At 40.0% G+C, this 23,907-nt stretch overlaps 2 protein-coding genes across 2 annotated transcripts; both read right to left on the bottom strand.

The window, feature by feature from the left end:
- Positions 1 to 7,798: 7,798 nt before the first annotated feature.
- lsm3 (LSM3 homolog, U6 small nuclear RNA and mRNA degradation associated) lies at positions 7,799 to 12,545 on the bottom strand. The gene is made up of 4 exons (XM_080728655.1): positions 12,515 to 12,545; positions 11,455 to 11,565; positions 10,216 to 10,311; positions 7,799 to 8,498 (listed from the first exon to the last, which is right to left on the bottom strand). Exons 1-4 carry the CDS (start codon positions 12,533 to 12,535, stop codon positions 8,418 to 8,420), a joined length of 309 nt encoding a protein of 102 aa, XP_080584781.1. The 5' UTR covers positions 12,536 to 12,545; the 3' UTR covers positions 7,799 to 8,417.
- Positions 12,546 to 17,303: 4,758 nt separating this feature from the next.
- LOC308286781 (uncharacterized protein) lies at positions 17,304 to 20,825 on the bottom strand. The gene is made up of 2 exons (XM_080727908.1): positions 20,518 to 20,825; positions 17,304 to 18,810 (listed from the first exon to the last, which is right to left on the bottom strand). The coding sequence occupies exons 1-2, from the start codon at positions 20,732 to 20,734 to the stop codon at positions 18,089 to 18,091; spliced, it is 939 nt and encodes a 312-aa protein (XP_080584034.1). The 5' UTR covers positions 20,735 to 20,825; the 3' UTR covers positions 17,304 to 18,088.
- Between the last annotated feature and the right edge of the window lie 3,082 nt (positions 20,826 to 23,907).

The raw sequence follows: 23,907 nt of genomic DNA, 5'->3' as shown, positions 1-23,907 counted from the left end.
TGGTATTATGTAAGTGTAATTGTTTGATACTTGTCCTTGGCTCTATATTTAGTCCACTCCACAGGCTTCAACCACGTGACCATATCTGCACACATTAACATGTTTGATACAACCGTCTTCTGTGTGTGTGTGTGTGTGTGTGTGTGTGTGTGTGTGTGTGTGTGTGTGTGTTACATGCCTCTACTGTCTGTAGCTATTCTTGTCACTCGTGTGTGACAAACCTAAAGGTTTATTTTTAGTTGTCTTTGTTGTCTCCTGATGGACAGAAAGTGCATTGGTGTGTGTGTGTGTGTGTGTGTGTGTGTGTGTGTGTGTGTGTGTGAGTGCGTAAGAGTGTGTGTGTGTGTGTGTGTGTGTGTGTGTGTGTGTGTGAGAGAGAGAGAGAGAGAGATTTAAATGTTATAACTATCCAAATGAAAGTGACCCAGACATGCTCCATAACAAGGCCCTCACCTACAGTGAAACCCTTGCGAGATGTCCATGTCCCCTCGGCCAGATGGTTCTGGGACTAACGCAACAATCCAGACAGAAAATCTACACCAAATTATAGGAAAACAAAAAAATAACTATCTGACACACTGGGGATAAAATCTACACAAACCCAGTATTTTTCTTTATGCTATTTGACCTTAAACAGAGAATACACATTGATTGATTGATTGATTGATTGAAGAATTTATTAGAAGTTTGCAATAGAAAAAAGTACAGTTTCATGACAGTACAAATCACTGGTACAAGGTCAACTAAAAGGAGATCCTAGAAAGCCGAGGCTTATTTCCACAGGAACCACACTTAAAGTATCTCATATAACATTGAAAGACAGACGAATAGAACATAGTACTGAGGGGCAGAATACCTGAGCACTTTGACTAAGGAAAATGTTGACCATCGGTATGTACAGTAAACACAGTGAACACAGTCTTGTGATGGAGAAAGGCAGCCACAGGCCGACCTGGCTCCCAAGAGAAGACAGAAATGCGCTACACTTCCTAACCACTTGCCCATTGTAGCAAGACATCACAGACATACTTACTACAGATTACCAGTAAGACTCCCTAATAGGGAGATAAGCGACCGTCAGGTCAAAATGTTTAGGAGCAGTGTCCAAAAATGTGTTTGAAGAAATTGGCCTGTTGGTGGCGCTATATGGGACAGATCCATATTGATGAGATGAGTGTAGACATACTGTGTACCGAGTTGCGTGATTTTAGGGCAAAATCTGTAGGAGCAGTGCCCAAAAATGTGTTTTAAAAATTCGGCCTGAAGGTGGCGCTATATGGGACAGATCCATATTGATGGCATGAGTGTAGACATACTGTGTACCGATTTGCGTGATTTTAGGGCAAAATGTGTAGGAGCAATGTCCAAAAATGTGTTTGAAAAAATCGGCCTGATGGTGGCGCTATATGAGACAGATCCATGTTGATGAAATGAGTGTAGACATACTGTGTACCGATTTGCGTGATTTTTGGGCAAAATCTGTAGGAGCAGTGTCCAAAAATGTGTTTTAAAAAATCGGCCTGAAGGTGGCGCTATATGGGACAGATCCATGTTGATGACATGAGTGTAGACATACTGTGTACCGATTTGCGTGATTTTAGGGCAACAATAGGAACCTGGATGGCTTGATTCTAGGCTTAAAATGTATATAAATATCTATGAAAAATTAATGTCTGTTTTTTTATTAGCACTGTAAACCACACCCACTGCTGTGCCCTGGCCTATAGTCTATAGCAGTGTTTCTCAAATGGGGGTACGTGTACCCCTGGGGGTACGTGGAGGTACTGCAGGGGGTACTCAAAAATGCCCCCAAAAAATTGAAATAGAAGTTTAAATCATGCTAATATAGTTCATAGTTAAGGAATTAACTCAAATTGAATTAGGAGGGGGAAAACCTGTACTGTTATGTTTAATGATGACACATGGAGAAACTTGAGTTGCCCAAATTACATGGTACCAAGAAACTGGATGAAGTTATTGACATGAAAACTTCTTATTTATATATTTTATATTCTTGAAATGGGGGTTATCACAGCATCATATACCATCATTTATGTATATTTCAATTGCAGTTTTATAAGCAAAATGTTGTTGTCGGGTAAAGGGGGTACTTGGATTCAGAAATCAGGGAAAGGGGGTACTCAAGCCAAAAAAGATTGAGAAACACTGGTCTATAGCAATGATTACTGATCACAATATAGAGCTATTTAACACTGTTACTGAACAATAACTCTATAGCAATGATTACTATCACAATATAGAGCTATTCAACACTGTTACTGAACAAACACTCTATATACTATAGACGAGTATGCTACATTTACCTGGTGTCCTATAGTTTATAGGACACAGATAATTATTACAGATTATTTTGATATTTTATTGTTTTATAGCAAAGATTACTATCACAATAGCGCTATTTAACACTTTTACTAATCAACACTCAATAGCATGGTTATTATCACAATATAGATATATTTATGATATTTCTTTAGATACTAAACATATTTTAGTCCAGTCATTATATGAAAAAACCTAAAACAAATTGCAATAGTAGCGAACTCAACTGATTCTGTATCCTCATTAGGTCCTTAGTGAGGGAAAAAAAGTCCCAAGGAATCCCATCGGGGCAAAGTTTTGAAAACGACCTACCTACCTTCACTTACTACACACTACACTATAAAGGAAAAATAACTCCCAAAAAAAATCTGCTTTAAGTGGGATGTGAGGGGTCAAACTAGGGGTTTTTAATTATTCCGAATCCATTGCAAGCATTTGTTTTGCATGAAAAACATTCCTTGGGCTAACAACGGACCCCAAAAGACTGTGAAAATTGATGACTCATCACTAAACCATCATTTTGAGGGGCCATTTCTTGCCCAAGGAATGTTTTTCATGCAAAACAAATGCTTGCAATGGATTCAGAATAATTAAAAACCCCTAGTTTGACCCATCACATCCCACTTAAAGCAGATTTTTTTGGGAGTCATTTTTCCTTTATAGTGTAGTGTATAGTAAGTGAAGGTAGGTAGGTCGTTTTCAAAACTTTGCCCCGATGGGATTCCTTGGGACTTTTTTCCCTCACTAAGGACATAATGAGGATACAGAATCAGTTGAGTTTGCTACTATTGCAATTTGTTTTAGGTTTAGCCTAATTTTGGCCTAAAATTACTGGACTATTTGGTTTTGTTAGATTTCGGGGGGTTTTGTGCTGCAAGTACATTATATAAAGTGCTGCTGTTTGTTCCAAAAGCTTTAGGCTATCATCCTTGCCTGAATGTATACACGTCAACAGTACTTCTAACAGCAATGCATGCTGTGGTTTTGTAAGCTGGCTTTTCAAAGTTGCAATGTGACCCAAATCTGTTTACAATTACCATATTCTCTTTTAATAGTATTCTGTATACAATTGAGTTTTGACAGCATTTACTTCACATTTGCCTTGGCAATTCAATGTTTTCTCATGCCAACTTGACAAAAGCTCCTTTGAATTGAGAGAGAGAGGATCTGCTGACTGATCACTTCATCAAATACCACGAGTCTGTTCAGTTAATGTCTGTAAATTGTATTTGCTTTAAGTTTTACCCTCTCACACAGTATGTTTTTTGTATGTATTATCTTATCTTTGAAAACATGCTTATTTTTACTTCCTGAGCTGTTCTCTGACAGAGAGGTTATAGTAAGAGGAAAACTGCATTTAAAAGAACATCATGTTCTATTCATGCTGCTATGAAGAGAATGTGTATTTCAATTTGTGGGGGGAATGAATCAGTTCTAAATGAGGACAGAGACAGTCAGTGACGTGGGAGCCTGTACCATGACTACATATCTTTAAGCTAGGTCTTTTCCATCATTGATAAGAACAGCTGAATGGACCTCCAAAGCTCACAATGAGGTTGGAGGGAGGTCAAAAGGGTGTGGAGCCTGAAGTTTAGCAGACAGTTTCGGTGGTCCAATATTGTTCTAACACACACACACACACACACACACACACACACACACACGCGCGTTCAACACGCCTAACCAGCGACGATAAATAGGGTAGATGTTTAACCATTCCTAATCTGTTCCATGATTGCTTACAGTATGTGTACATAGGGTTCATATTTAACCACATGAACCCTACCATCCCTAATTGGTACCATAATTACAAAAGTGTAAATAGGATACATAATAGTACACCCTAGCATCCCTAATCCGAGGAAAAACATTCAGCAAAAACAGCAAATCTGTTTGTAAAAATAAATAAATATATATATATATATATATATATATATATATATATACATAGCAACATTGCACATTAAGATTGCCTATAGTAACCGCCCCATCTCTATAAGACATGACCATATACAGTATATATAATTCACTATGACTCAGACAATAACCATTATAGACTATAGAGTTCCTACCTCAGCTACACTCAAATACGGCATGTGTCATGCTGACTGTGACAACTTGATATCAGACTCTAACAACCCATACAAACCGCCTGGGATGAACTAACGGGAGCAGAGACTTCCTTTGATGTGGAAAGCAGCATTTCAGGTCAGGACAGTTACCTTCCAATACTTCTGACTATACCGAAGCAGGTTCTAATCAGGTCCTCATGTGATGAGGGCTGAAATCACTGACCTGTGATCCGTGTGTAAAACATTAGCACAGGTTGTTTTCATGTAATGAGGGTTAAATCACTGACCTGGGATCTGTGTGTAAAACAATTTGTAAAGAAAGGTCGTGTGCAGGGCCGGACTTACCATTGGGCTAGGGTGGGCACGAGCCCAGGGGCCTCAGGGGAGGGGGGCCTCAAAAAAAAAAAAAAAAAATCAAAAAAGATTTTTTGGACCCCAAAAAATTTAGTAGGCATGATCGCAATCACGAAATTCCATGTTTAACCCCCATACCAACAAACATGGCAGCCATGTTTGTTTACATTTCAAGAAAACATAATGGCTGCTAGCTCATGAATGCCTGAACGGATTTCCATTCGGATTTTTTTGTTTGAAAGCTGTGAACAGTGTGGACACACGTGGTGCATGATCTAGGCATGGGCGTGCATGATCCGTGCACTATGAATTACATGGAAGTCTATGGAGAGGGAGGCGTTGTGGAACTTGGAAGCCATTTTGAAAAGACCCTGAATGAGTAAATTTAATGATGACATTTTAAAGTATTGCAATCCAAATAAAGTGATATTTGTGTTTAGTTACAGTACATTTTGTTTTATTATTGAGAGCTTCTGCTCTGCTGGCCGCACTGCATGTAGCTGCTCTGAAAGCTTAGTGCAGTCTAAAGCCCGCCCACTCTATGTATCCGGTACTTTCCACACACATAGGCTACACACATGCACGCAAACTCCAATTCTGTATCCGCTTTAGACCCTTCCAACGAGCCAATGAGGATACACAGTCATGGGCCGGTCCGAAGGTGAGGTCACGGTGTGGTCAGGTGGACCGGAGGTGGAATATTTGCGCGCGCACGAGGGCCTCTTTATTTCCCCTTGCCCAGGGGCCTCATGTCATATAAATCCGGGCCTGGTCGTGTGAACCTGTCATTCTATTCAGAAGTAATTCTTTGTCTGCAGGGAGTTAGAGAATGGGATGGCAGCCCAAAAACATAGTATACATACTGTACATTATGGTGTGTGTGTGTGTGTGTGTGTGTGTGTGTGTGTGTGTGTGTGTGTGTGTGTGTGTACTCATGCATTATCAAGAAACATGCTGAAGCGATCAAAGAAAGCACGACAGAGACAGGCAGGCAGCACTGTGACACATTGTGAACTTGTAGAGCTATTTTTGTTTTTGAAACTTTTGTAGAACATATTTGACTTTTTTCTTTAACAATATTATATGGGATCAGATCCATCCAAAAAGTCATAACTGTAAATGATGAGGGGTGTGTGTGTTTGTCTAATCATCCAGAGATGATGGGATTGGGTCAAAGACATGCGCCCCACACACACACACACACACACACACACACACACACACACACACACACACACACACACACACACACACACACACACACACACACACACACACACACACACACACACACACACACACACACACACACACACACACACACACACACACACACACACACACACACACACACACACACACACACACACACACACACACACACACACACACGGCAGCAGTACCACCTTGTGGTCAAAAGTGATTGGTGCATCTATCAACTAGAGTTCTAAATTAATCATCTTTGCTTGTAGGTGTGGAGTGTGTGACAGGCAGCCGGTGGAGGAGGACTGGAGTGGGTACTTTTTCGACTTTTTCTGCTTTTTCGAGCAGACGGGTAGCTGAGTCACCTTGGGTTTTGGAGGTGACGCCATGGAGCATTGGTTCCCAAACCTTTTAGCTCGACTCGACGCCAAAGAGAAATTAGACCCTTCCCTTACCAAAACTAGTGAAAATAGCAGATCTAAAAGCTCACAATGTGTTGCCGCACTGTGAGCTTTTAGATCTGGTATTTTCACAACTTAAGTGATTAGATTTTATTTATGAAAAAAAAAATGTTAATTGATGAAAAGTAGTGATATTCTTTCTACTTTAACTTTAAATCTTAAAAAAAAAATATGTCTGAAACATTACGTTAAGTGAAACACATTTACTGAGATTAGGATTTGTCCTGATAAAATCTGTGATTTGTGAAACCGTGTGAAAAGTACAATTGTAACTCAAGTCCAGTTCTCTAACACAGTGTTTCTGTGTGCTTGTAAATTAGCTATTTTCACAATATTTATCTGTGGAACAGAGTAAAACTAAATGTAATGCCTCAACTCCTACAATTCCAAGTTGGGGGTCCCCAGTTCAAATATTAATTTTGGGGGTCACGGCCTGAAAAGGTTGAGAACCACTGCTCTAACCAGGGTTCCCACACATTTTTACCAATTAATTTCCAAAACTTTTCCAGAATATTTAACCCAATTTCCAGGGCTATATAACAATAATTCAGCTCAATGACAAGTCGCTTACTCCTATGCGCAATGCTCAAAGACAGGTAGTGTATGCCAGTGGTTCTCAACCTTTTCAGGCTGTGACCCCCGAAATAATCATATTTTAACTGGGGACCCGGCACCCTGACGAGCACTAAGAGTTGAAGAATTTTGTATAACACGTTTCTATTGTGAAAATAGCAGATCTACATGCTCAGTTGTGAGCATGTAGATCGGCTATTTTCACAATTTCTGCCTCTAATATTTGACAATTTGGCCAATGTTTAATTTGTCATTTCAGAGGTATTAACAAAATCAATAACCAAAGACAATGCATAGCTATTTTCCAGGACCTTTCAGGACCCTTGATCAATTCCAAAACTTTTCCAGTACTGGAAAAATATTTTTCTAATTTCAAAATATTTCCAGGAATTTCATGACCGTGGGAACCCTGTCTAACACACCGTTTCCCAAACAGTGGATCAGGACCCATTTGTGGGTTTGCGATTGAATATCCCTTTATGTTTGGTTTCCTAAATTTTGACAATATGCTCTAAAGGAAAAAAAGAGAAAATCACAAACATTCAAGAGCAAATTCAAACATTTTTCAAAAATAATTTCAGGAATGAAATAAAAAAAATAAAAAATAAACAATCTAAGAAATTCCCTAAATTAGAAAACCTGTTTGGGTCCCAGGCAAACATCTTCTCTTTTGGGTCTTGAGCTAAAATGTTTGGGAACCACTACTCTAACACTACAGGGTTTACCGGTAAGTGGTTAAATATCGTTTAACATCAACTAACACTCAAGACTCACTCATTACAAAATTATCTTGTTTTTATTTCAAGTGCATCATAACTGAATAAACACAAATATTCAGAACAGAGTGGCCAAAATGAAATAAAAGATTCTCAAATGTTACTCCCCTTGCATTATGGGTAGCTCCGGTAACTGACAAACCAAGGGAAATATTATCAATATCCACATCACGCATTAGACAAATTATATTTGACAAATTATTGAAGCCCAAACTATTCCAGACATCGATTTAAAAAACTGAAGCATTGAAACACAGCTCGGCAACATTGTAGCCAGTGTTTTAGAGGCAAAAACAACTCTTGATTAAATTCACATCGATTCCGATTGAATTCAACTAAAACAACGGGTGTAAACAAACCCGCGATCTATCTTTAAAAAAAAAAGAAAAAAAAAGTACAAAATACAAACAATATAAACTGACAAACCAAACGCTGCTCTCAACTGTCAACAAAACAGACGACATCCAATCACAAAATAATCAGTGCCTGATTTACGCTTGGGTCACTCGACGCATGGCACACCGCACATAGCCAATCTACAAGCTGAATACGGCTATAGATGGTGCGCCACACAAGTGCGAAACTGACTATAAAAGGTTGTGGGAGGTTGTCGATTTCAAACCAGGAAGTGGGTGTGGCTAGCCCACCCGGAGGGGCGGAGCTACAAGGACGACGCCGTCCCCTCGGACAAACAGCATGGGAATGTTCCTCTTAGTGGACTAGAGAGAGATAGGCAGAGAGAGAGAGAGAGAGAGAGAGAGAGAGATAAAAGGGAGGAAGAGAATAAATGTCTGTACATCTTCTATTTAACAATTTACAAATGTAGGCATTTAGCAGACGCTCTTCATCCAGGGTGAGTTACAATAAGCAAGGTAAACACAAACAGAGAATAAAGAGAGAGTGTGTAGTGCCTCTGTATACTAGGATACTACGTAAACAAAGAACCTAGCGTTAGTCTAAACAATATACTGTCAAAATAATCTGTACACTGAAACTGTATGATATGGGGTGCCCGCTGGCCTACTGGTCCGGCCACATACCACTTAGGCATTGCCACATAGGCATGGATGCCTAGTGGCGTCCCCGGTTCGATTCCCGATCCGGACGACCTTTGCCGCATGTTGCTGTGTCCAAACAGTCGATGTTAGTCAGTGCTACACAAGTATCTCACCGCCATGTCAAACACATGCAATAATACTCAATACTACCAACAACCCAATAGTGCAGAGCCAAACCAAAAGTGTCCATTGGTCAGTGCTAACGCCACATGAACCCTCCATGGAAAGGTCCTAGTGGTCAGGCAGTATAGTCTAGTAAATCTAAGAAAAAGAAATACACTCAGGATGGACAAAATTGTATTATTTCGTTTTTCAACTGATTCTGACAGGAAATTAGGTCTACTAGCCAGGATAAAAAAATCTTTAAGTAGGATGTGAGGGGTCTAACTAGGGGTTTGTCATGATGCTGAATCCATTGCAAGCATTTGCTTTGCACAAAAAACATTCCTTGGGCTAAAAATTGCCCCAGAAAACGATGGTTTAGGGATGAAAAGTGATGAGTCATCACCTTTTAGGGGGGTTTTCTGGGGCCAATGAATGTATTTTGTGCAAAACAAATGCTTGCAATGGATTCAGCCATCATGACAAACCCCTAGTTAGACCCCTCACATCCTACTTAAAGCAGATTTCTTTCCTGGGTATTTTCCTCCTGTATAGAAAGTCGATGGGAGCCCAACTTGATTTGGCCGCTGTGGGTATTTGCCATGAGCAGATCAGGGTAGATTTTTTATCCTGGCTAGGAGACCTAATTTCCTGACAGAATCAGTTGAAAACCTAAATAATACAATTTTGTCCAACCTCTGCCTTATATTTATCAGACTAGTACAACTATTGTTCCAACCCCCATTGTACCAACCCCAACAGTCCAACACTACATGTTTTATAAAATTGTGTTGCAGATTAACTCAGTCGGTGCCGTATGTAAAGTGGGACCTCTTATATTGCCGTTTCGCCAACAAAGGGTTAAAAAAATAGTGTGCACGCTGGTGCACACATTCGTGCACAGATCATGCACTATGCATGTGGATGCTTTTCACAGCTTTCAAACAAAAAAATTCGCTTGGAAATCCGTTGCAGCCCTTATGTTTTCTTCAAATGTAAACAAACATGGCTGCCATGTTTGAAAGATGGGGTTGGTATGGGGGTTAAAATAAACATGCAATTTCGCGATCGCGATCATGACACTAGTACATTGTTAGAGGTCCAATTTTTTTTTATTATTATTTTTTTTTAAAAGACGTCCAGAAGACGTCTGGCAGGGAAGGCCATAGTGAAAAAGACGTTTTTATTATAGAAAACGTTTTTTTTGGCAGGGTATGAGTTAAAACTTCATAGACATGTTTGTAGTGATTAGGGTTAATAATGGTGGACATTGTACCTTGTAGAGTTCTTCATAAGTCTCCTCATCGATCTCTACGGTGGTCACTGTCTCTTCCACATCTCCTAGGATCATGTTGAGATGCTGATCATATGCCTGTGGGGGAGGGGCAACACTTTAGACAATTATCAGACGCTCTTGTCCAGAGTGACTTACAGAAGGCAAGGTAAACGCATAGCGCCTCAGTACACAAGGATCACAGTTAACCAAGAATCTAGCAGCAGTCTAAACAAAATAATATCAAAAAGAATAATCTGTACATACAACTACTGTACATAGTATTATCTGTACCGACACATGTAGCATTGATTAAATCTGAAAAGATTGTGGAAGCATTGATCACAATGCGTTGTGATCTTGTAGATCGGCTATACCCACAATGCATTTCGGTGGAACAGAGTCAAAATGAACCAACTCCTACAATTCCAAAGTGCTTGTGTGGGTGTGTGTGTCTATCAACTATGATGTTTTAGAGGGTATCCATTGGTGTAGCCTACTGGCAACATTGCAATACAAAATATGGTCCCTGATCGCTACAGTACAGTTTGTGAGATTCTCTCACAAATGCACACAACATACTTGTCATATACTGTACATGTATGTGTTGTTTATCATGTGTAACACCTCCATCCACAATTATTGTTGTGAAATAATTTGTACTGTATATGATCTTATAATGCTGTTCCTTCATGTACATTTATAGCCTACAACCTAAAACTCAGTGCAAAAAAGGAACCAAATTGACCAATTTGTACACTCTCAGAGTTAAAGCCCTTTGCACACAGGACAGTTGCGTTTTTTTCGTTTGCGGCATGAATAAAACGCATTGGATTTGGTGTGCAAGGCTGTGCGGAATCGGCGCTGCGGATCCAAAAAGGAGTCATAAAAGGAGTGATGAGTTTTTTACCGCATGCGACAAGACGCACGAATCGAACTGGGTTCGATCGAGAAAAAAACGCACAGCGGCAGCCACTCGTCGCACGGCTAATTCGGAGCCGGTGTGCATGAGGTCATAGAGAATCATTGTTTTCTTTTCAAAAAATGATATTGTCCGTTTTATCCGTGCGGTTAAACGCGCCTGTGTGCAAAGGGCTTAAATGGTGGTCCCATGGTAATTGCATGGCAGACGTAAAGCCCACATACCAGCTCTGACAGTGTTCCTCCTGAACACTATTCAGGAGGAGAGAGACAGACAGTCTTACATGCATGCAGACAGACAGACAGACAGACAGGTCTTACATGCAGTCTACCCCTCAGTTCTCGGTCGTTCCTCATCTTGACGTAGATCCTCTCGTCTAGACTGAGTCTGATGAGATCCAACGGCTCCTCCACCGTGTTGGTGGTCTGTTGCTGCGCGCGCACACACACACACACACACACACACACACACACACACACACACACACACACACACACACACACACACACACACACACAGGATGGGTTTTAAACTAAGTATTGACAGAGACAGAGTATAACCCAAGCTGTCCATACAGGTGTAATATCAGTGAATGTATACCTCCTTACATGAAATTACTGACTCCATTCTTGAAAATAAAAGGTTTCACTTTGAGAACCACTGTCCTAGTGGACTTCTAATGTGCCATACATATTCTGAAGAAAACCTGGAGACTGTCTGACATCTAGAATCTAGAAAGTTAAAACAGGAACACCATAGGCCTACTGTGTAAAAAGCTCAATCTAAAATAAAATTGCCACGGACAAGGACAAGTCTTTACCACGGAAACATGTGTCTGTATATGGACATAAATAACTGTATTGATGAAATTCATTCATTCATTCATCCATAAGGGGTCCACCCTATGTTCTCCAGGTTCTATCATGTTCCCCTCTCTATGTTTCCCACCTCACAGCAGCATTAGTTTTAGTGAGGTTAGGGTTAGGGGTAGGTTTAGGTGGTAAGAAAGTGGGGAACATAGAAACTGGGGAACATAGGTACGGTCCCATCCATAACACAACGAGCGCCCAGCGTTTTTAGCCACGAAGCTAACGCTAGGCTGAAGACGCGCACACTGAAAACAAAACAGCCGATCTACAAGCTCACCACGCGTTGCATCCGCCACGAGTGGTGAGCTTGCAGATCTGCCGTTTTCTCCTTCCAGCGTGCATTAAGCTAGCGCCGGACAGGGTCATTATAAACATTGTAAAAACACGTCCCAAACAAACACACATAAACCGTGACGCAGACTTATACCATATGCAATATGCATGTGAGGTTGTGCATTAAAACGTTACTACTAGTTTATGTTTACATAAAGTTGAGTAGTTTTTAACCAACCTGCTCCACTTCATCCGCCATCTTGGGTGTCCTTTTTTATGTTCGGAACGTGTGGCGCATGCGCTGATGACGTTATGAGTGGAAGAGTGGGGTTGCCAGCTCTGTCCGTCTGTTGGAAATAAAATATTAGTCTATAAAATAATTATTAAAAATGATTCATAATTGAAAGAACTGTAAAGCCTATTTTTTTTCTTACAAAAAACCTTATCTTTTATTTGTGTGTGAAATGGGACATTGTGTTGTCTTGCTGTGTCTATTTGCCATGCTATTTTCTAAATAATAATAATAGTGATACATTTCATTCATACCTTGTGAAACAGGACGTTCTGCATAAGCCATAGACATAGAGTATTTCCACATTGCACTATTGATACTTTTACTCTTGAATACTATCCACCACTACTGCTGATAGTAATAAACAAGTGAGTGTGCTAGAATGCTGGTTTCCAGCATCCAACCTGGCAACCAGAGTGTGTATATTTGTACAGTGAACATACAGTCAGTCTCTTTCCAGAACCTTCCAGACCAGCTGGACGTGCTATTGCTGCACCGAACGAGCATGTGAGTTATGATCAAATTACTAACTATTATTTATACTTTTATTCAATTTTTTTATGCACAAATAATATACAACGTATAGCTTGTAGTAGAAATATGCATTTGTTTTAGGAATATAGTAGCCTAACGTTTAGATAACGTTTAAATATGATGTAGGCCCTAGGCCTATGCAGGCTAGGTTATGTATGACACGTTTGTCGATAATAATGTAGGCCTATATTCTATATGATATCGTTATGGATAGGCCTATAGCCTAAAGCCTATGTCATTTTGGATTATAAAGTCAGTCAAATAGCAGCTACTAGTAGGCTACCTACCACTTAAAACTATTATTATTGTATTTGTGAAATGGACCATACTGTTGGAGGACCGCTTTTGTTTTTTTCTGTCTAGTGTCTAGACTGTCTACACCGAATCTCTTAACCAAAAAAATAAAATAGCAGATCCACAAGATCTTTTCAATTGGCTATTTATTTCTATTTTATTCTAAATGTTTTATTATTATTTTGATTTGATTTTTCGCGAATGTTTCCCCCAGAATTGTGACATGTGAGCTTGTGCTGTGGTAGGTGAACCTTGAACCCCCAGGTCCCAGTGCAGCCAGTAACACAGTACTGTGTGTCAGTGGATCAAGGAGGCAGATCACAGATCAGTGGCTAAACTCATTCCACCCTAAGCTTTGTCCGTAGCTCTGAGGTGGAAGAGAACCCTGATACAAATAATAATTATAATTATATAGTAGCCTACTAGGATATATTATCAGGACACAAATAACAGCAATTAACAATTTAATTGTGTTTTTGGTGTGTGTTGGGCATAGGAACATATGGATACAAAAATCTGTTTGCCTTTTAGGCTTCGTAAACAAAAATGGCAAATTGGCAGATATGACACATAACTGAAATATATAAAGAAATGACTGACATGTTTAATAGCTTCTCACTTTCCAAATGTATATATATTTTTACAGACAGCTACAAGTTCACTGTGATCTCGTACTTCGGCAATCTTTTGCTACTTTTATGTAACACTGTAGTAAGTAGTAGGGCATTAATTTACAAAACATTGTATCTGTGCGAAGTGCGCATGGTATCAAACATGACACACATGCATATATATCTCCTTGTATGGGCCGTTCTGTACGTGACATTAGTTATCTCCATATATGGAGTTCCGTGCTCATATGGACACTCATAAGGACAATCAAAGACAGACGTGGGAGCGGTTAGCACCACTCAAAAAATATAAGAAGATGAGATATGGACATTAGATGTAATCATTTATCATATGTAATATTTATTTCTTTGCTTCTCTTTCAGGGCTGTGCAGACATCAACCGCCAGCAAGGACAAAAGTCATCCTCTTCATCATCATGACTGTATTACTATCACTTTGATAAAAATGTAATTAGGGGGATATTCCTACTCAGGCAGGTGTTTTGTGAACACCCTGGACAGTTTTTAATTTGCTTTATTCAATATTTAGATATTTGATATCCATTTTATCAGTCTCCAGGGCCCATTCCTAAACAAACCCATTTTAACCATGATAGATTCATCAAAAACACCCGTCTTTTTTCTAGTGACTCATACTACCCTCCTAATATGTGAGCTGGCCATGTTTTTTTTTTCTATACTTTTTTCATTTATTTCTAAGATTTTTTTATTGAATAAATTCTTTCCCTTTTCCCAAAAGAATAAAAAATAAATGAAAACAGTTATCGAAAAAATATGTCCATCTCGCGTATTAGGAGGGTAGTATGAGTCACCAGAAAAAAAGACGGGTGTTGAAAGTGGAATATCCCTTTAATTAATATCATATCGCTGCTGTCGGACAAGAAACCTTGTATCCCCATATTTCTATTTTTATGTTTTCTTTTCCTTCATATTGTTGTTGGGTGGAAAGCGTGTATGTCCAAAACCTTCCCTTTTTTGTTATTTAAAAAAAGAGTGCGAGGCATTGTGTGCTTGTAGATCAGCTATATTCACTGGTTTTGTGCGACAGTCTTGTATGATTAAGCAGTTCTTTACTTTACGAAACTTGAAGATACAAGGTTTCTGCCGACAGTGAGGATATTGACCTAATTCATCATACAATAGCCACGGTTCACATGCCGGTCGACCGAAAGAGGAAAACTGTATATTTATCATGTAATTCTCACAGTATCAATATTGTTTCTTGTATAATAAACCTTTATACTGAACCACTTGAACCCCGGGTTCCCCAGGGTTCTGTAATTGTTCCCCTGATTTTCCGACCACCTCTACACTAGATCTCTTGGGTGAAAAAGGCAGATCTACAAGTTATCTAATAGCTAAGATCAACACAACAAAGTGACACATTGTTAGATTTCTTTAAATTTTAACAGCACATTTTTGTCATATTTTAGTCTTATTTTATTTGTATTTGTATAGCACTTTTCAAGGTGCTTTACAACAGGGAAAACAGCAAGAAACATACAAATTATAAGAAATAAAACAGCAAAAACAAAGTACAATGCATCTTTTGTGATGGTAAGAAAAGGGGAAAAAAATACTTCATTTCATCTTGGACTTTGTCAATCACAACTCAAATCATTCATTGTTTATATATTGATTAATTATTAGTTCCTCTCTCATACCATTGTTGTTTCATTGCATATCCATTTGATTTTATTCTCATTCTTCACGTTATTGCATGGTCATGTGTAGAACTAATAATTGTTTAATAAACAAGTTCTTGACAGTCTGTCGTTGTTCCTGTGTATTGATATTCATGGTGTAGTCATGACAACATGGCCACAGCTCATTGGTCATGTATAACTACGTTGGATCCGTTGGAACAAAGGTTATTTTATTTTTACATTTCGTGAAAAGGCATCTCTGCTGAAGACCTGCATTAGACCAGTTAATAGCAGTATCCTACTAGGGAGGCTTACTACCAACTGCAAAGTGGTCACACTGATGGATACAGAAGCACACATAAGAGTTGTCTAAAATTATAACTTATTCAGAAATCCTTAGTTACTCTGTGCTATTTAGAATAGATACCTCATTAAAATGATACGCTGTGCACAATAATCAGAAAAACAATACATGTTACGATGAAAAGCTCCACTGGCTGTTATGATGAAAAGCTCCACCGGATGTATGTCCGTCCGTCCGTCTCACTACGATTGCCTTCTAAAGTTTGTGTATGTGACGTGACCGTCGCTTATCTCCCGATTATGGAGTCTTACTGGTTTAATTTTTCCTGGTCACTATCGTTCAAAGATAATGTTTATACAGTATATAAACTAAAGCCAGCTCCCATTCCACTTCAGTGCATTCTATCAAACTAGACCACGGTTTCCCAAAGTGGGTGCTGTGGCACCCCTAGGGTTCCGTGATGCCAGTCATGGGGTGCCTCAGAATAATTTGATAATATTTTGAATTCAACAATATCACTTCAGTAAGTTTAACCACTTGAACCCTCAATGCTTAGTAAAACAGACCTGATCTGCACTGTACTTGAGGAGTTCTTTTTCCATCTACCCCAAATCTCTTCACCGGCTATGTTTGGTGAACCTCCTTCCAGAATAGGGATGCTGGGGTTCATACAAATGAGGAACCGTGGATAGATATAGAAAATCACTAGTTACAACCATATAGTTTACTCTTAGCTCTTTTCCCCAAGATCACATCACATTTTGTAAGTTAACTGGGAGACATGGATTCATAGTGTGATTCAGAATAAAGAATTTTGCTTACTTTCCTTTCAGGAATTAAAAGACTAATATGAACTAAAAAACAGGAACATTTTTTTAAGTACTTGTAGTTGAAAAATTGTGTAATAGAAAATTTGGATCTCAGGGAAAAAATACAAACTAAATGATATTTAGTTGGTAAGTGATATGATAAAAAAAAGATAAAAAAAAGAGACCTCTTATATAGGCGCCGTATACAATATCCTTAGCAACGCTGAGGACAATGAAGAGCTGCTTCAAATTATATAGCCTATAATAAATGTAATAATGATCTCTGTACAGATGATGCTAAACACAAATGGATGGTTTACAACGCACATATAAAATTACCACTATTGAAAATCTAAGACTACACCAGTATAATGACACAGTCTCTACTATACTAGAGACAAGATTAACACATTTGATCCCACATCATCTGACAGATGTTTAAAATGTTGAACACAAAAGGACTGACTCATGCATGCCTTCTGGCATTGTGAGAAAGTAAGAAAGACTTGAGAGAATGTTGAGACAATTTTACTTATAAATTGTAAATGTACAGTGGTCTTTACACCTATGATTTGTCTCTTTCAAAATATTAAGGAAATTAGACATCCAACTGGCAGGCAAATTCCTTTCTCGTCTTGTAAAAAACTGTTACTGCAAAACTGGAAAAGCAATAAGAAGCACCTCCCTTCAATATTGGTCCGTAGCTTTGTCCGTAGCTCTGAGGTGGAAGAGAACCACTAATGAAATATTATCCAGAGTATTGAGAGAACTATGGCAAAGGACAGTAATAAAGTAGAACAATTTAATGAGCTGTCGAGTCAAAAGTATGAGGAACTGTAGGTGAAGTGGAACCTCCGAGTCACCCGGCACTTGAAACCCCAAGGAACCGAGTGTGTGTGTGAGTTTGTATTCCCTTGTATGTCCCTTGTTATATGTTATATGTTGGCCTGTGCCTCTTATCACAATGTGTACACTGGAAAGGTTTTTTTCTCCACTGTGGAATGTGGATACGCTCAGTGCTGTGTTCTACCTGTCACGCAGGTATACAGTGTATGCTGTGAAGAATTTTTTTTTTGTTGAAAAAATGCCCTCGTGAACCTTTCAAAGTAGCGTATCCGATAGGAATCATGCACTGGCGTATGCCCTGGCCACACGAATATCCGCGGATCATAGATTATAGTATGCACTCAAAAAAAGTCTAGAACACACCACTGGATACGCTGGTGTGCCTTCAGACTATTCGGACTATGTATATACACACTGAAACACTTGTTACACTGGTGACATCAATAAGGTTTTTCTCAAGTGTGGACACGCTGGTGGCTCTTCAGGTTAGAGGAGTCACTGAAACTCTTGTCACAATGTTTACAGTGAAAACGTTTTTCTCCAGTGTGGATACGCTCGTGTCTCCTCAGGTTAGATGACTCAGTGAAACTCTTGTCACAATGTTTACAGTGAAAAGGCTTTTCTCCCGTGTGAATAAGCTGGTGGCTCTTAAGGTGAGATGAGTTGCTGAAACTCTTGTCACAATGTTTACAGGGATAAGGTTTTACTCCAGTGTGAATATGCTGGTGGCTCTTAAGGTTACATGACTTATTGAAACTCTTGTCACAATATTTACAGTGAAAAGGTTTTTCTCCAGTGTGAACAAGCTCGTGTTTCTTATGGCTAGATGAGTCACTGAAGCTCTTGTCACAATATTTACAGTGAAAAGGTTTTTCTCCAGTGTGGACACGCTGGTGCCTATTCATGTCAGCTGACTGACTGAAACCCTTGTCACAAAATTTACAGTGAAAAGGTTTTTCTCCAGTGTGGACACGCTGGTGGTTCTTCAGGCCAGATGAATGATTGAAACTCTTACCACAATGTTCACATTGGAAACGTTTTTCTCCAGTGTGAGTGCGCTGGTGGTTCTTCAGGCCAGATGCCCGATTGAAACTCTTGACACAATGTTCACATTGGAAAAGTTTTTCTCCAGTGGGAACAGGCTGTTGGCTCTCAAGTGAGACCTCTTCGGTGTCTCCTGAGAGAGAGGGGGGGGGGGGCAGAAGGGAGAGAGAGAGGAGAGAAGGGGAGAGGCAGGTTAAAACTGGTGAGTACTAAAGCCCCTTTTCCACTGACATGGCCCAACACCACACCACTCCACACCGCCCACTTGTGCCAGGTTTTCCTCTACAAGGACCTGGGTAGAGTGGTGTGAAAGTGGTACTAAACGTGGCACTAAAAAGTATCCAATCTAGAGTAGGTCTGAGCTTGGTCAAACAGGGCCAAAAAACTTCATGATGACTGATCACTCACTGACTTTTCATCTAGACATAGGATACAGTTGCAATACATGATAATAGATTCTATTGTGTATTATAATTATCATAGTAATAAATTAATACTTTATAGTTTATTATAATCACAGGTATAATCCATTATAGTGTATTATAATTTAGGATAGTTGTAATACAAATTTATATTGTATTATAATCACAGTTAAAAAAGGTAAATTTGTTTCTTACCGATAGGGGTTCTTTTGTGCAATGGAAATAGATATCTTTATGTGGTGCGGTGTGGTACGGTGTGGTGTCGTGTAGTGTGGTGCTAAAGCTGCAATCGAAAAGGGGCTTAAGTGAGGAGCAATTATGGCTTCCCTGTTAATATTTATGATTTAATTGTATTTTTTATCAACCTCTTTAATTCCAACTCCCTGTTTCTTTCCTTAAGTCATGTCCCTGTAGTAGGGCGGCGTGTCTATAAAATCGTTCAATTTTGCGATACAAGCGCCAAACTTGGTAGATATGTTGATTGATATATTAGAAACAAATCTGGATATCGGGCCATCATAAATTTAGATTTTTCAAAATGGCCACTAGCGGTTTGTTAAACCTTCCTAAATCACCCTCTAGGAGCGACAGTTTTAGTGATAGGAAGCAGAAATGTTGCATGCTGTGTGTGCATGTTCATGTCAATTGGTTAAAAGGGGGTGTGGCAATGGGAGTGGCCTATCATAAAAAGGTGCATAACTTTGATATAGAGGATATAGAGGATATAATGAGGATACTGCCTCTCACCATGCGCTGCCTGGACTCTCTGCACCCTCTCCATCAGTTCCTCCCCCTTGATGTTATCATAGGTACTGAAGAGAAGCTGTTTGGCCTCGTTCAGTATCCCACGTCTCTCCACCGTAGGCTCACATGCAAAGCCAAGCCATGCTTCCTCCACCCTGCCCCGTGCCGCTACGACCTCTGGGTGTTTGGACCACAGGGAGCTTCTGGTTTTGTACTGGTACTACACTGGTATTACACTGGTCCTAATGACAAACCCCTTTTTTGGAAGATGGTGTGAACAGTTACTCAGATGTTATTTGGGTCGTGACCAACCTTTCTACAACATTTTGTGCAAATCTGTGCATCTATATCAAAGTTATGCACCTTTTTATGATAGGCCACTCCCATTGCCACACCCCCTTTTAACCAATTTACATGAACATGCACACACAGCATGCAACATTTCAGCTTCCTATCACTAAAACTGTCGCTCCTAGAGGGTGATTTAGGAAGGTTTAACAAACCGCCAGTGGCCATTTTGAAAAATCAAAATTTTTGATGGCCCGATATCCAGATTTGTTTCTAATATATCAATCAACATATCTACCAAGTTTGGCGCTTGTATCGCAAAATTGAACGATTTGACATGTTTCAAGAGCTACGCCGCTCCACTACTGTGTTTAACACCGACTGACCTCCACTGGTCTCCTCCCAAATTTCATCACTGTCTTCAGAGACTTCAGTGTCAGAGATGTCTTCATCGTCGTCTTTACTTTTCACTGCAGGCAATGTCAACGCTGACCCATCAGGCTCCTCTGATCTTTGAAGTGGCTCCTCCTGTTCCTCAGGCTCTGGTTCCTCCCGGAGTAGACTCTCCTGTTCAGGAGAAGCCTCCTCTTTACACACACCCATGTGCAGGATGTCTAGGAGCACAAAAACAACATGATAGCTAACACTGGATTCCTTAAGTGTAAATAAAGATTGCCAACCTCCATGTACAAAATGAGGTATCGTCTGCTTAACTCATTTACTGCCGAGAATATTCAACCAAACCACAAACCACTGGCAGCTATTTTAAAAATGTTCTTTAACTTTTTCATATTTATCTCCTGTATGATCGATCCCCCGAATGACAGTAACGACGGAGGTTATTTCCGCGCTTCCATGAAGAAAAAATAAGCTGGTCATTTTTCTAGCTACAGTATGTCGAGTTGAAACAGGTCACTGTCGCATGCACTGCAAATACAGGAGCGGAAATAAGGGTCGTTTCCGCAGATGAAAACAGACAGGGATCGGATCCGGATCTCATTTTTTGATGGCGTCATTTCCGGTGATACTGTGATAAAAAAAGATTTACACCAGATGGGGCTGCTAACGTGTGAAAAGTGCAAAATGCAAAAGAAAAGTAAAAAAGAAAAGCACATTTAAGAAACAGGAGTTAATTACTAATATTACGGAGGCGACGGCGCTGCTCTGTGTTCAGGCGCCGCTGCTCGGCGGCGGCCTCCTGGGAGAGACTCTGGCGACGGCGCCGCTGGCGTTCCCTGTCCAGACGCCGGCGGCGCTCATCGGCTGTCTCCTCCGGCACATCGGCACACGTCTCCTCCGGCACATCGGCACGCGTGCGCATCCGCCTGCCGGCATCCTCCGTGAGACTCGGGCGGCGGCGGCGCTGCTGCTGCTCTCTGTTCACACGCCGCTGTTTGGCGGCGCCCTCCTGCGTGAGACTCTGGCGGCGGCGCTGCTGCCGTTCCCTGGCCAGACGCCGGCACCGCTCGTCGGCAGTCTCCTCCGGCACATGGGCGTGTGCACGCATCCGCCTGGGTGACGGCAGACTGCTGGTCGGCTGACGTGGGATCAACATGGGATCAAGTTTGACCAAAAGAACGTGTGGTTGATCTTCAAGTTCCTCCTGTTTAATAGAAATGGCCCTGGCTGAGTCTGGAGAGTTCATCTTCACCTGCAGTCTGGATTCCACACACTGGTCTAAAAGGAAGCAATTCAAGGACATTAAAAAGTACAGACCTAGTGGTGTCAAGAATATGCACATAATGGTCTAAACTCTAAACTCTAAAGTGAATAAGGTGAAAGTAGCAAATCTGCTTTTAATGTTTCTACAACCATGCTTCCTTATATGCCCACCCCACCAACAATTATACGCCCTACCCTTTTCTGTTGGGCCGCAAAGTTGATGTGTCACATGTTTTATAAATGGTTTAATGTAAAACAGAGGAAGCATAGGATGCAAGTAATTGTTGTTCAAAAACTGGGCTGTGATCCAAATTATATCCCCAAACTGACAAGTGAGGATTAGAGATGGTATGTGATCAAATACTGTAAGCAGCCGTTTTTTACCTGGGTGAGGGGAGTGATCAAAGTAGGGCTGAAAAGATCATTATTTCCTGTGCACTTTCACTCACTAAAAACCTAAAAAGCCAAACTCCATCTAAGTTAGACTGTGAGATGTTTAGTTATGATCTGAGCCAAGGTGATGGAAACAGAGCCTTATGGTCAACAAGAAAGATATAAAACCAGTCCATGTGTTTGTTAACACTTTGGTTTCAAGGAGTAAATACTAAATAGTCATATTAACCAAAACAACTTTATTTTGACCTGATGGTGGCTGATTAAGATCATTGGAACACTTGGTTAGGGTTCATCTCCCAGGAAGCATGAATGCGCTGATCAATTTTCATGACAATCCATCCATGACATTTTGACACATTATGTCCAAGTGGAGAGTTTGGCCAAAAGATGGCGCCAGAGGACATTTAATCTAGGACAGGGGTCTTCAACGTTTTCAAGCCAAGGACCCCTTAGTTAAGACAGAGATGAAGCAGGGACCCCCCCGATTCCATATAGACAGCACAATCATCAGTGTATTTTGGATTCATGTCAATTTGTGTTTTCAGATATTTAACCACTTGAACCGTCAATACTTACTGTAATAAACTTGACCTTTCACTATGTACTTAGTCTGCTCTTTTTCCCCTCTACACCAAACCTCTTTGCCGAAAATAGCCGATCTACAAGCTCACAAAGCCTCGCAGCGCCTCTCAGGATATGGACATAGGGTTCAAGTGCATGCATTTAAAAAAAGGAAAACATTTTTTGCTATCACACAAAGATTTGGAGGACCCCCTGCAGTAACTCTGAGGAGCCCCTAGGGTTCCCGGACCCCCTGTTGAAGACCCTTGATCTAGGATTAATCTCTGCAGAATTAAAGTAGTTTCATTGTTGTATTAATAGCTCTCTATTCAGATAGTAACTGCCTTCATGTCTCACGTCTTCCTCCATAAACACATTGCTACAGAAAGACAAGATTTTGGTTTTAACTGAAAGTATGCAATTATAATGAATAACCTTTAAGGTATTTTTTCCACTTCATTGTGTTTTGCAGTATTTAATATTACAGTATGTGGGAAATTATGACGGAAATATGATTAATATCATAATGTTGTTCTCGCTCTGGATTAAGAGTGTCTGCTAATTGTCTAAATTGTAAATTGTGGTAGAAAATGTTCCTAATTGATTATTTTCTTTTTAGAAAAATAACTAAATTATTTATGATATATTATGAGATATTTATTTTAACAAGGTTAAAAAGCCTTTATTAAATTATGTTTCAACCAGTGAATGAAGACCAGTGAATGAAGACCCGTGTGGTCGAAACATGTCGGCAGTTACCTTTTTAATTTAATAAAGCCTCTCATTTTAACCTAGTGCCGCAGCGCATCCGGTTTTTTCATAGGTCTTGATTCCATTATCCGTGAGTACCAGCTACTCTTTTTAACCTCTTTTACGTCCTGCGATATAGACATAGATATTGACATAGAGAAAGAACTTGCGGTTAGCAGACTATAATCTCCGCGGCAGAAATATAATCTGCGCTACTTGTGTACTCTACTCACCCAATAATTAATTCTTAAGACTTGGAGTCAGATATTGTCCTTCGGTTTCATAACAACAACAACAAAAAGAAACATAGACCTACCTTCTCCAAGAATGTCTCCTGGTAGAAAATACACTTCAACACCTCTAGGATTCTAGTCTCCACTGCTTTGGTAGCTTATGTGAACAATTGC

This window comes from Nannobrachium achirus, assembly GCF_963921795.1.
Source record: "Nannobrachium achirus genome assembly, chromosome: 6".
Taxonomy (NCBI): Eukaryota; Metazoa; Chordata; class Actinopteri; order Myctophiformes; family Myctophidae; genus Nannobrachium; species Nannobrachium achirus.
Note: the sequence above shows the minus strand (reverse complement) of the source record. Positions and strands in the feature narration are given on the sequence as shown.

Excerpts from the sequence above, each read along its gene's own strand:
- lsm3 (XM_080728655.1), bottom strand. The coding sequence starts at position 12,535 with ATGGCGGATGAAGTGGAGCAG. Across the intron at positions 11,566-12,514 it reads TGGCGGATGAAGTGGAGCAG|CAACAGACCACCAACACGGT; the intron begins GTTGGTTAAAAA and ends GTGCGCGCGCAG. Across the intron at positions 8,499-10,215 it reads CTTATGAAGAACTCTACAAG|TCCACTAAGAGGAACATTCC; the intron begins GTACAATGTCCA and ends ATCTCTCTCTAG.
- LOC308286781 (XM_080727908.1), bottom strand. The coding sequence starts at position 20,734 with ATGGGTGTGTGTAAAGAGGAGGCTTCTCCTGAACAGGAGAGTCTACTC. Across the intron at positions 18,811-20,517 it reads TTGGGAGGAGACCAGTGGAG|GAGACACCGAAGAGGTCTCA; the intron begins GTCAGTCGGTGT and ends CCTCTCTCTCAG.